The sequence below is a fragment of the Leucopleurus acutus genome (assembly GCF_964270905.1).
Source record: "Leucopleurus acutus genome assembly, chromosome: 3".
Classification (NCBI taxonomy): domain Eukaryota; kingdom Metazoa; phylum Chordata; class Mammalia; order Artiodactyla; family Delphinidae; genus Leucopleurus; species Leucopleurus acutus.
Genome location: NC_139145.1, coordinates 64,279,540 through 64,293,707, shown reverse-complemented (window position 1 = coordinate 64,293,707; position 14,168 = coordinate 64,279,540). Strand labels below are relative to the sequence as shown.

The window sequence follows — 14,168 nt, the reverse complement described above, 5'->3', positions numbered from 1 at the left end:
ATTTAGTTAGGTGACTTTCCAGATCTTCTTTAGCAGGTGCTAGAGGTCTCATAAAAATTTAGGATTTTTGATTTGATTTCCCTTTCCGCATGCAATAATTGCCTCTAAGGAAAGGGAATATGAAGATAAGATTTAATACCAACTTTTAATATTTTATTTTAGTATATTTTTGTGGAATAGTCTCTATCTGGTCAATTGGGGCCATTTTAGTATAGATATTTTGAAGATTCAGTCTCTTTTCATCACATAGAAATTTCAGTGTAGAAAACATTTTTGTGACACTTAAATGGCTGGTGATCGCTTTCTGTAGTGTAGCTGTCCCTCTGTTGAATTAAAACCAAAAAATCAGAAGCACTTGTTCTTTTGAATTGGCCTTCCTGGGTTTCTTTAACTCCCAGGTTTTGTAAAAATGGCTTCCTTTAAATTTGGAAATTTGCCTATAGCAAGAGGTTTTCTTCCTTCCTGACTTACCTCTTGGGCAACAGATTCTATGGATTTTGCAAGTGATATGTGCAAAATAATATAAAAGTTAGTATACTACACGTGGAGTTCTGATTGTGGTTATTTGGTGCTTTTTATTTTATTTTATTATTATTTTTATTGAAAACTTAAAATACTTTTTATTTTAAGACAATTTTAGACTTATATAAGGATGGCAAAAATAGCACAAAGAGTCCACCCAGCTACCCCTAATGTAAACATTTTATGTAGCTCTAGGACAGTCATCAAGCTTAAATTAACACTAGCACAACACTATGAATGAAACTACGGACTTTACTTAGATTTCACTAGTTTTTCCACTTAACATCCTTTCTCTGTCCCAGGATTCAATCCACATTGCATTTAGTTTCTGTTCCTTTAGTCTGCTCCCATCTGTGGCAGTTCCTTAGCTTTTCCTTGTCTTTCATGACGAGCTTCTTTTTTTTAAATTAATTTTTATTGGAATATAGTTGCTTTACAGTGTTGTGTTAGTTTCTGCTGTACAGCAAAGTGAATCAGTTATACGTATACGTATATCCCCTCTTTTTTAGATTTCCTTCCCATTTAGGTCACCACAGATCACTGCGTAGGGTTCCCTGTGCTAAACAGTAGGTGCTCATTAGTTATCTGTTTTATGCACAGTAGTGTATATCAGTCAATCCCAATCTCCCATTTTGTACCTGCCTCCCCACCCCGCCCCAGCTTTTTACTGAAGTGAAAACAAATCTTTGAACTTGGAAGTTTAAAATATACTTGTACATTTTCCTGGAACTTGGCTGAAGTGTGTTGATTAAATAACCAGCTCAGGCTAACTTGATTTGTCATTTTCAGAGCTGTACATTTCCCTAAATTGTGAAATATAATGTACATATGGAAAAGCCTATAAAGCATAAATATATAGGTTACCAAATAATCATACCACCACTGTTGCACCACACAGGTCAAGAAATTGAACATTACTGATGCTCATAAATACCTTTCTGATCACATTCCTTCCTCTTCCTGTCCTAGAAAAAAAATACTCTTCTGACCTATGATAATCATATCCTCATTGTCCTTTTTCTAAGTATGCATCTGAAGAAAACTTCTTTCTATATTATTTTCTTAATGTATTATTATTTATTGTGGTCTCCACTTAATCTGTAAATAATGCTTATTTTATTCTTTTGCTATATAGACACAACAAATGGTAAGTTTAAATTTAATTCTATTAATTGTATTTAATGAGATCCTTTTTCTCCTTCAGTTACGACCACCTCAACCTCCAGTGTACCTTTTTGTATTTGATGTGTCTCACAATGCAGTTGAAACTGGATACTTGAATTCAGTTTGCCAGAGTTTGTTAGACAATCTGGATTTGTAAGTATCTTAATTCAGGTTAAATTATAAACGGTGTTTGTAAAATGAATAAGTAGTTTCAAACTATATTTTAAAAGTTATGTAATTATGTTCTGAAAGTCCACTTAAATCAGTAGATAACTTTAGGCCTCACTTCTCTGAGAAACATTAATTTATTTTAACTTTTTATTATGGAAAAATTTCAAATATATAGTAAATAGAAAGAATGTAATGAAGTTCCAGGTACCCATCCTTCAACTTCAATATTTTTAGCATTCAGCTGTTCTTGCCTCATCTAACCCTGCCCTTCCCCCTTTTTTCCCTAGAGTGTTTTAATACAAATCTCAGTGAGTATATCATTTACCTAGAAATACTTGGAATTATTTTTAACCCTAACTAAAATATGAGAATCACATCAAACAAAATTAGCAATAATTCCATAATGTGATATAATACCCAGTTCAATTTTTGTTCCTGGTTGTCTCCAGAATGTGTTTTTACTGTGGGTTTGTTGAAATAAGAATCTAAACAGTATCTACACATTGCATTTGCTGGTCATATCTCTTAAACCTCTTAAAATAACTGTACTTTAAGTGGTTCTTAGATACTTAGTGTAACACATAAAAGCTAATGTGACCTTTCAGTGTAATAAAATACTATTGTGCTCTTGTGTGTAAGGAAGAATGTGTAGGACCAAATCTCATCAGAAGTGGACTAACTCCCTCACCTTGGCGATGGGCATTCTTGTTCTTATCAGCATTTGTATTTTTAATGTTGTAGGTTATGTATGGGGATTGTCTGTTGATGAGAGAATTCACTGACTCACCCAAGCATGAACAACAAAAATGAAAACTAGTTTGTCTTTCCCCTTATGAAACTATGGTCTACATATTTAAGTTCTTCAAAAACAGATCTTTCTGTTGATCATCTTAAATGAATGCATTAAACAATATAAAAAGAGGTTTGGGCAATTTTTTTTAAAGATATGCAGTTCATAAATTTATATTACATTTTAGAGTTGGTGTTTGGTAATTTTTTTGAAGTATTTTTTATAAATTAAAATCATCTACAAACTTCTGTATATACTTTCCAGTATTTTTTATATCTCATTTCCTAAGTGATTGATATAACTTTATATCATATAATGAGTTTTGTATTGCTGTATTATATGCTGTATTATTGCTGGGTTTGACTTATATATAGTGTTTTCTTTTGAGTAGTGTATGTTTTCATGGTGATTAAACATTGCACGGGTTAAAAACATTTATGTTGGGGCAGTTTTCATAACACAGAAGTAGATATTTGTATTTAACTCTTTGCAGATATTTTAGGTATATATGTATATGGGAAAACTACAAAATACTCTTCTGAATTTGTTTTTAGGCTTCCTGGCAACACTAGGACAAAAATTGGCTTCATAACATTTGATAGTACAATCCACTTCTACAGCCTTCAAGAAGGTCTATCTCAACCTCAGATGCTAATAGTTTCAGATATTGAAGGTATATATTATATACTTAAAATTATTGAACTGTCTGAGGAGCTTTTAGTTTTAGAAATATTTCGTGACTGTTCAACAAACTAGCAGCATATGGTATGATTCTACTATACTGAGGAAAACCTTGAGTATAAAATCATAAGATTTTTGGAATTATAAGAGTCCCTCAGGGCTTCCCTGGTGGTGCAGTGGTTGAGAGTCCGCCTGCCGATACAGGGGACACGGGTTCGTGCCCCGGTCTGGGAAGATCCCACATGCCGTGGAGCGGCTGGGCCCATGAGCCATGGCCGCTGAGCCTGCGTGTCTGGAGCCTGTGCTCCGCAACGGGAGAGGCCACAACAGTGAGAGGCCTGCGTACCGCAAAAAAAAAAGAGTCCCTCAGTCAAATCTCTCATTTTATAGAAGAGGAAACAGAATTATGGAGGTAAAGTGAGTTCTGAACAAGTCAACAAAAAACAAGTTAATGTTAAAGCTCATTCAAAAAGTATTTGAGGATAGACCTAGATTAATTGAACAGAATAGAGAGCCCAGAAATAAGCCCTCACAAATATGTTCAGTTGATTTTTGATAAGGACGCCAAGACCATTCAATGGGGAAGAGACAGTCTTTTCAACAAATGGTTCTGGGAAAACCAAACACGCAAAAGAATGAAGTTAGACCCTTACCATAAACCATATAAAAAAAAATTAACTCAGTGGATCAAAGACCTAAACTTAAGAACTAAAACTGTAAAACTCTTAGAAGGAAACATAGGGGAAAATCTTAATGACATTGGGTTTGGCAGTGATTTCTTGGATATGACACTAAAAGCAGAAGCAACAAAAGAAAAAATAAATAAGTTGGATGTTATCACTGTCAAAATACTTTTGTACATGAAAGAAAATTGTCAAGAGAGTAAAAAGTCACAAAATGGGAGAAAATATATGCATACGCAAATCACACATATGATGAAGGATTAATATAAAGAGCTTCTCAACTCAGCAACAACAACAAGAAAACACAATTCAAAAATGGACGAAGGACTCAAATAGACAATTCTCCAAAGATGTACAAATGGCCAATAAACACGTGAAAAAATGCTCAACATTATTAGTCACTAAAGAAATGCAAATCAAAATCACAGTGAGATACCACTTCACATCCACTAGAATGGTTATTATTTTTTAAAAAATGGAAAATAACAAGGGCTGGCAAGGATGTGGAAACATTGGAACTGTTGTATATTGCTGGTGGGAATGTAGCGTGGTGCAGTATTATGGAAAACAATTTGGCAGTTCCTCAAAAAGTTAGATATAGAATTACCATTATGATCTACCAATTCTGCTTCCCAGTATATGCCTAAAAGAATTGAAAGCAGAAACTCAAACAAATACTCATACACCAATGTTCATAGCAACATTATTCACAGTAGCCAAAAGTTGGAAACAACCTAAGTATCCATCAAGAGATGATTCGTTAAATAATGTGGTATATACATATAATGGAATATTTTTCATCCCTAAGAATGAAATTCTGATACACGCTACAACATGAATGAACCTTGAAAACATTATATCAATACTAAGTTAAATAAACCGGATGCAAAAGGACAAAGATTATATGATTCCGCTTGTATGAGGTACCGGGAATGGGTGAATTCATAGAGATATAGGTTAGAAAGTAGATTATAGATTACCAGGAGCTTGTGGGAAGGGAGAAGTTATTTAATGGGTACTGTTTAGGATGATGAAAATGTTCTGAAAATACATAATGATGATGGTTACACAACATTGTGAATGTAGTTAATACTACTGAATTGTACACTTAAAAATGATTAAGGTGATACATTTTGTATATTATGTATATTTTACCACAGTTTAAAAAATTAACTCCAAATGGATCATAGATCTGAGTATGAGACTAAAACTATAAAATTGTTAAAAGAAAACATAGAAGTAAGTCTTTGTGACCTTGAATTAGGCAGTGATTTCTTAGATATAACACCAAAAGCACAAATACCAAAAGAAAAAACAGATAAGTTGGGCTTCCTAACAATTAAAAACCTGTGGATAAACAGCATGGTCCTACGGTAGAGCACAGGGAACTATATTCAATATCCTGTGATAAACCATAATGGAAAAGAAAATGTATATGTATAACTGAATCACTTTGCTGTACAGCAGAAATTAGCACAACATTGTAAATCAACTATACTTCAATAAACTAAAAAAAAACAAAAATTTTTAAAAATTAAAATGATTAAAACCTTTTGTGTTTCAAAGGATGCCATCATGAAAGTGGAGAATGAGAGAAAATATTTGCAAGTTATGTATCTGATCAAAATTTATATCTAGATTATGTAAAAAACTTCTACAACTTATTAAAAAGACAACCTAATTAAAAAGTGGGCAAAGGATTTGAATAGACATGTTTCTATTCAATACACCATATTCAATATTCTGTATATGCAATTGGCTCATAATCCCTTGAAAAGATGCTCCACATCATGAGTTATCAGGGAAATGCAAATGAAAACCACAGTGAAATGCCACATCACACCAGTTAAAAAAAATTCTCAAAACCAAAATTTTTTGTTGCTCTCAGCATATCTGAATAGCTGGGAAAGTTCCATGAGTATTGGTTTTGGGGTTACAAATAAATTTTAATAAGTAGGCAAGTTTGCAGCTATAAAATCTATGAATTAGGAGAATTGACTGTACAACTTTAAAATTAAATAGTTGAATAGAGCCCCCTTCTGTCTTGGTTGTTCCAGGTCTCACAACAGAGCAGCCACGTCAGTCATTCATTTCCCTTATCTATTTACCCAGCTACTTATTTGGCATAAAATAAAATCACTGAACAGGTGATTCTGATGATGGGCCAAGTTGTGAATTTACTGATATGGTCCAGCTTCTCAATTTTATACATGAGCTGATAAACGGAATATCCCTTGCTGGATGTCACATAGCAAAAATTTTTTTAAAGGACAGTAACAAGTATTTGCAAGGATGTGGAGAAATTGGAACCCTCATTCACTAGTAGTAGGAATGGAAAATGGTGCTGCCATTAGGGAAATCATTTTGTCAGTTCCTCTAGAAGTTAAACATAGAGTTACCATATAACCAGCAATTTTACTTAATAGGTATATGCTCAAGAAAATTAAAACCATGTCTATACTATAAAGCAACTACACTTCAATTTTTTAAAATTGCTAAATATGAATTATTAAAAATAAAACAGAACATGTCCACACAAAAATGTGTACGTGAATGTTGGTAGCAACTCAGCCAAGAAGTGGAAACAACCCAACATAAACAAAACGTAGAATATCCATACAATGAAATGTTTTGTTACTCAGCAATAAAAAAGAATAAAGTACCGATAAATGCTACAACATGGATGAACCTTGAACACACGAAGCTAAGTGTAAGAAGCCAGTCACAAAGGACCTCATAGTGTGACTCCATTAATATGAAATGTCGAGAATAGGCCAATCCAGAGACAGAAAGTGGCTGCCTAGAGCTGTGGGAGTTGACAGGGAATTGAGGAATGACTGGTAATTGGTGTGGGGTTCCCTTTTGGGATGATGAAAAGGATCTGGAATTAGTGGTGTTAGTTGTACAACTATGCATATATTAAAAAATCACTGAATTGTATCTTCTGCAAGGGTAAATTTTATGGTATGTGAATTATATCTTAAAACTTTTATTAAAATCTGTTTAATTTTAAAGAAAAAGGAAGAAATCTAAACAATAGTACATTTTTTATATGATAGTTAAACTAAGTATTTCATGTTTCAAATTATTTGTTGGTGTTATTTTTCATGAACATTATGATGAGCCTTATTTTTGTAATTTTTTAATAAAAAATAGTACAAAAATGTAGAAAGTGAGACCCCCTCATAATCCTGCATCACCACCCACATTTCCTTCCCAGTTGCTTCCTTCTAAGAAAGGATATTTAATTCCTAAGAAAGAATAAATTTGAATCCTGAGAAGCTCTTCTGATGTGGCCATTTAGCATACCTCCTGATTCACTTGACCTCGTGGTCCCATAAGTATAATGGGGGCCTTCTTTATGAGAAAGTATGTGCCTTATGAATGACAGAGCTGTTGGTGGGCTGTATTACTTCCATGTCAAGACACAGAATTCTTGTGTGTCATCTTAGTCAACTTTTTTTTTTAATGCCAAGAGTGTTTCTTTGGCTGGCTTCTGGGGCTAAGCAAGAATTCTAAAGCAGGATTCTAAATTGTCTTTAACCTAAGAAGCAGAGTACTTGTACAAACCCTTACTGAGTGCTTGTGGGTCAGTATTTTCTATTTGGGAGGCTATTTACCTTTTACATGGTAATAGATAAGCTGCAGTAAAAGCCTAAATCAGTGCTCTTTTGGTGACTGAACATACGTAGACATTGCTGTACAAATGGAGAAGGTGGCTCTTCTCTAAGTATGGGGGTGGTTAATTATATCACTGTTATGTATTTGGAACATCTTTAACAATTAAGTTTTGTTTAAGAGAAATATTTATTTGTTCTTTCAGATGTTTTTATACCTATGCCAGAGAACTTATTAGTAAATTTAAATGAAAGTAAAGAGGTAAGGGACACTTTCCTATCTGACATATTTAATTGAAATGTTGAAGGAATATATTTTTGAAACGAACTTTAAGTAGAATTTTGCTTCTCTCTGTGACATTTCTAAGATGTATAGCATTTTATATTTGCAGTTAGTTAAAATTCATCAGATGAACAGCTTTTGATTTTGCCCTTGAACTGATTGCTTTTAAGTTTAATGTATCCATTTGTAGTAGGGTAGAAGATAAGCCTATTCCATAAATGAGAGAAACCTGAAGGAAACCTGCCTTGCCAGCCATTTGGGAAATTGGGAGGGTTGCTGAGATAAGCTTCTGGTCACTACATAGAAGCACTTTAGGCTGCTTTCAGTGCCCTTTGCTTTTCTGATTCACAGAGTGTCATTGGGGTCAGTTCAGAAGAAACTCTTATTACCTGCCTGGAAATTGCCATGACATAATACAGTGAGAGGTGAACAGAATGTGTCTGAAGGGGGGATGTTGTCTACCCTGTACATGCATATATGCCGTAGGGGTAACATTTTAACTAGCAAGTCTATGGTCTCAGCTGTTGGCAATGGTGACTTCACCATAGTGTGAAGTATTTTTTTCCCATTAACTCTCTTTATTTGTACAACCTAACCTGAATAGGTAGTTGTTATTTGTTTTGTTTTTCTTTTGTAGTAATATTACTAGTTGGCAAATTTACTGGCTATCTTAGATTTTGCAGTAGGGAAGAGTTAAACGCACTTTGGAACTGAAAAGAATAAAGTGTATAGAGGTGATTGAGAAGGCCATATTTCATGGCATTTAAATATGTAAAATCTCTAAACTGTGATGGTTCTTTTGGATACATTTGGACTTATAGTCTTGCTGGACTACTGCATGTGCAAGAACTGTAAGGCCCCAATTTTGATTTGTCTTGCTTGCCAATTTATAATGTTGACTTAAAATGGCTTTCTTGTCATTTGACCAACTTCATTGTTTACTGTACTGTCTGTAGATTCTCTGACCATCATCATGACTCAATGTCTTGTCTATCGTATGAGTTAGTGACTTAACGTGAAAAAAATTTTTTTTATTGTAACACTCTTGAGTTTTCTTGCTTTATTTCACAAGCTCGTCCAAGATTTACTGAAAACTTTGCCGCAAATGTTCACCAAGACACTGGAGACCCAGAGTGCCTTGGGTCCAGCCCTTCAGGCTGCCTTTAAGCTGATGTCCCCAACTGGTGGTCGAATGTCTGTTTTTCAAACACAACTCCCAACTCTTGGAGTGGGAGCCCTGAAACCACAAGAGGAACCCAACCAAAGGTCATCTGCTAAGGTTAGAAAGTCATCAAGTGCATGATAAGATTTATGCTGGTGCTTTGTCCCTTTGAGTACAGAGCTTATTTCAAATTTATTTTTCAGTTGTGAAAAGGAGGGAATATAAGGAAATGGATAAAGCGTTTCTCCTCTTTTATGTAGACATTTCTGTTTTATTACCTTATTTTCTATCTGATTCACCCTTACCTTATGTATAGATCTTTAGCAGGCCATAGCAATGCCACCTGCCTTTGATGAGAAAGTCAGGCAGACTAAGAGAATATGCTTGCCAGGGACAAAGTAGCACCTGGATGATGAATAAAAAGTAGTCATGGTTTGGTATATTGACTGCCATGGATTGCTTTTGAGCACCTTGTGTGTGTAAACTTAGTTTGAGATGTGTATTTCTCAAAAGATTATGGTAGTGTGGCTATATGCTGTAATGATTAAGGTGTCAGTTTTGGAATAAGTCTGCCTAAGTCTCACTGCTTTTTAGATGTGTGAGCTTGAATAGTTACATAATATCTTTGCCCCTCTTTTTCCTTATATTTATAAAATGAAAATATCGATAGTACCCATCTCTTATGATAGATGAAAAGTATTACGTATGAATTTAGAAGCTTCCAGCATAATAAGCATTTAATAGATTATCAAAATTAGTATAATAGGTGTATTTCTTTTTAAAAGTAAAAAAAAAATAGTAAATTCTTAAGCAGGATGTGTTTCATACTGAAAAAAGAGGAAATATCACGGAACAAAAGGATTTTGTAGAATGCCCAAGGATAATTGTTAACCCTTGGTATATATGGATAGGTGTATAAATTTTATGACAATTTAATGATTTAAAATTTTTTCTCTTTGTAATTATGAATAGGAAATTCACTTGACACCATCAACTGACTTCTATAAGAAATTAGCCTTGGACTGTTCTGGTCAGCAGGTAGCTGTTGACTTATTCCTTCTCAGTGGACAGTATTCTGATTTGGCTTCTCTGGGTAAGTTCTGCCTAGTGATTATTTTCTCATGTGAATGTCAAAATGGTATTTTTATGACGATATGTTAAAGAGAGGACAAAGTGAAAGAATTCTTATTCCCTTGGGAAGTTAGTTTAGTTTATAATAAACCTTATAGTCTTATACTCTGAATATTTATAATAGAGAAATTTCTAAATTACTATTTAAAGGGATGAAATAATTCTTTTTTGCCAATATCTTAGGAGGCTAAGCAAAGATTGATTCAAATGCTTGTAGTTACTCTGGTGTAGTAATAGTAGTTAATGGCAGAATTTAAAAGGAGTATGTGTTCTCTTCCAGGTTGTATTTCTCGGTATTCAGCAGGTAGTGTCTATTATTATCCCTCTTACCACCATCAGCACAACCCAGTGCAAGTGCAGAAATTACAGAAGGAACTACAGAGGTACCTCACTCGGAAGATTGGCTTTGAGGCAGTCATGAGGATTCGGTGCACCAAAGGTGGGGGCACTATTTTTTTTTTACACTTACAAAGGCGTAAATGTTGCTTTTGATACGAATAAATATACACATATTTTCACCTGGTCTTTTCTCATAAGATTTGTTCTTCTAAAAAAAAATGATTTGTTCTTCTAAGGTATTGTACTTACTTTGATGGACTATGCAATTAAGAATAGAGAAGACACATATTGAAAAACTAAGGACTATTTTTTTATAGGAATTGCTATTTTTTTGATGTATTATTTTATTTATTTATTAATTTTTTTGGCTGTGTTGGGTCTTCGTTGCTGCAAGCGGGCTTTCTCTAGTTGCAGCGAGTGGGCTTCTCATTGCGGTGGCTTCTCTTGTTGCAGAGTGCGGGCTCTAGGTGCGCTGGGTTCAGTAGTTGTGGCTCACAGGCTCTAGAGCCCAGGCTCAGTAGTTGTGGCACATGGGCTTAGTTCCTCCACGGCATGTGGGATCTTCACGGACCAGGGCTCGAACCTGCGTCCCCTGCATTGGCTGGCGGATTCTTAACCACTGCGCCACCTGGGAAGCCCTAGGGACTATTTTGAATATACTAAAAACCACTGAATTGTACACTTGAAAAGTGTGGGGTTTTTTGTATGTGAATTGTATCTCAGTGAAAAAATATCTCATCTCCAAAGAAAATAAAACATATTACTGATGGATTTTTATTCCACTTATTGAACAGTAGTAGTGGAAGATCTTTTTTCTTACAACTATTTTTTTTAAATTAATTAATTTATTTTTGGCTGTGTTGGGTCTTCATTTCTGTGCTAGGACTTTCTCTAGTTGCGGTGAGTGGGGACCACTCTTCATCGCGGTGCGTGGACCTCTCACTGTCGCAGCCTCTCCTGTTGTGGAGCACAAGCTCCAGATGCGCAGGCTCAGTAGCTGTGGGTCACGGGCCTAGTTGCTCTGTGGCATGTGGGATCTTCCCAGACCAGGGCTTGGACCCGTGTCCCCTGCATTGGCAGGCAGATTCTCAACCACTGCTCCACCAGGGAAGCCCACAACTATTTTTTAAAATTGTGGTAAAACAGATATAACATAAAATTTACCATTTTACAGGACTCCCCAGGTGGTCCAGTGGTTAAAACTCCATGCTTCCAACGCAGGGGCTCAGGTTCAATCCCTGGTCGGGAAACTAAGATCCCACATGCTGCACAGTGCAGCCAAAAAATTAAAAATTGAAAAATTTTTTTTACCATTTTACCATTTTTAAGTATACATTTGAGTGGCATTAAGTACATTCTCATTGTTGTGCAGCCATCACCACCATCCATCTCCAGAAGTCGGGTATCTTTTAGTTTGTGTTCTTCTCATTCTGCACCTGCTACTAATACCTTGCCACACTGTTGCTTTGGAAATAGTCTCACAGTTTCAGAATGCGTATGTTCAATATGTTTTTCAGGATAAATGTTTTGTGGTTGCTAAATGTGACAACTATTTTCTTATGAAAGTGGGAAATTATAATTCTTGATATTTCATTTCTCCACATTATCAACCTGTTTCTACTCTTTTATTCAGATTTTAAAATATTACTGCTCTGTAAAAGGGTATGAAGCAATAATTTTTTACAGTGGAAAGATTATGTGAAATATGTAGCAAAAAGTAGGTATCAAAAGATAAGGATCCACAAACCTGTCCACTAGATAGATGTTAAAATCTGTTGATCAAATGACGTGTCAAATGAAGTATCAGATAAACACTTAAGAGGTTGCCACATCTCCAAACAGCACACAGATATTGGTGTCACCCATAACAGATCACTTTCCACAATAGCATTCTGTTTCCTTTTTTTTTAATAGAAGCTTTATTGAGATAAAATTTACATATCTTACAATTTACCCATTTGAAATGTACAATTCAGTGGTTTTAAATATATTCACCATGATATTACCACGATCAATTTTAGAACACTTTCATCATTCCAGTACAGCTACCCTGTACTGATTAGGAGTCACTTTTCATTCCCCCACCTAGTCGACTGCCAGTCTACTTTCTGTCTCTGGACTCACCTGTTCTGGGTATTTCATATTAATGGAGTCATACAATATGAGGTCCTCTGTAACTGGCTTCTTACACTTTAATGTTTTCAAGGTTCTTCCATGTTATAGCATATATCAGTATTTCACTACTCCCCCCTTAAAAAATATTTCGTTTGTTTTTATTTCTCATAGTATTCCATTGTATAGATACCTCATTTTGTTTATCCTTTCATCAGTTGATGAATATTTGGGTTGTTTCCACTTTTTGGGTATTATGAATAGTATTGCTATGAACTTTTTTTTTTTTTTTTTAAATTTTGACCACGCTGTGTAGCACGTGGGATCTTAGTTCCCCAAGCAGGGGTCGAACCCACGCCCCCTGCAGTGGAAGCGCGGAGCCCTAACCACTGGACTGCCAGGGATGTCCCTTGCTATGAACATGTGTGTAGAGGGTTTTGGACCTGTTTTCATTTCTCTCAGGTCTATACCTAAGGTATATACTTGAGTCATAAGGTAACTATGTTTAGCTTTTTGAGGAACAGCCGGACTGTTTTCTAGAAGTTGCACCATTTTACATTCCCACTAACAGTGAAAGTACTGATTTCTTCACATCCTTTTCAAAACTTGTTATTGTCCTGTTTTTTTTTTAGCTATCTTAGTGGGTGTGACGTGGTATCTTGTTGAGGTTTTGATTTGTATTTCCCTGTTCATGAATGAGGTTGAACATCTTTTCTTGTGCTTATTGGTTATTTATCTTCTTTGGAGAAATGTCTATGCAGATCCTTTTTCCATTTAAAAACTTGGTATGTTTGTCTTTTTATTATTGAGTTTTAAGTGTTCTTTATATGTTTTTAGATACAAGGCCTCTATCAAATATATGATTTGCAAAATACTTTCTCCATTTTGTGGGTTGCCTTTTTCACTTTCTTAATGGTACCCTTTGAGGCACAATTGTTTTTAATTTTGGTGATGTCCCATTTATCAACTTTTTCTGTTTGTGTTTTTGGTATCTTAATGTAGCATTAAACCACTGCTTAATCCAAGGTCATGAACATTTATATGTATGTTGTCTTCTAAGACTTTTATAGTTATAATTCTTATATTTAAGTTTTTGATTTATTTTTAGTTAATTTTTGTATTTGATGAGGTAGGTGTTTGACTTCATTCTTTTGCATCTGGATATACATTTGTCCCAGCACCTTTTGTTAAAAAGACTATTCTCTCGGGCTTCCTTGGTGGCGCAGTGGTTGGGAGTCCGCCTGCCGATGCAGGGGACACAGGTTCGTGCCCCGGTCTGGGAAGATCCCACGTGCCGCCGAGCAGCTGGGCCCGTGAGCCATGGCTGCTGAGCCTGTGCGTCCGGAGCCTGTGCTCCGCAATGGAAGAGGCCGCAACAGTGAGAGGCCCACATACCGCAAAAAAAAAAAAAAAAAAAAAGACTTCTTTTCCTATTGAAATGTCTTGGTGTCCATGGCCCCTTGTTGAAAATTAGTTGATGATAAATGTGAGGGTTTGTTTCTGGATTCTGAAT

General features: G+C 35.2%; 1 protein-coding gene across 2 annotated transcripts in view; it reads left to right on the top strand.

Annotated features, from left to right (window-relative positions):
• SEC24A (SEC24 homolog A, COPII coat complex component) overlaps positions 1–14,168 on the top strand; it is a 62,567-nt gene that overhangs the window by 28,658 nt on the left and 19,741 nt on the right. Inside the window, exons 10-15 of one of the 2 annotated variants that reach the window (XM_082834976.1) lie at positions 1,727–1,839; positions 3,202–3,320; positions 7,835–7,890; positions 8,984–9,190; positions 10,046–10,166; positions 10,485–10,643. In XM_082834976.1, coding sequence (XP_082691102.1) covers positions 1,727–1,839; positions 3,202–3,320; positions 7,835–7,890; positions 8,984–9,190; positions 10,046–10,166; positions 10,485–10,643 — 775 coding nt within the window. Of the gene's footprint in view, positions 1–1,726; positions 1,840–3,201; positions 3,321–7,834; positions 7,891–8,262; positions 8,943–8,983; positions 9,191–10,045; positions 10,167–10,484; positions 10,644–14,168 lie in introns of those variants that run through there. The other variant, XM_082834977.1, reaches the window with a different exon arrangement.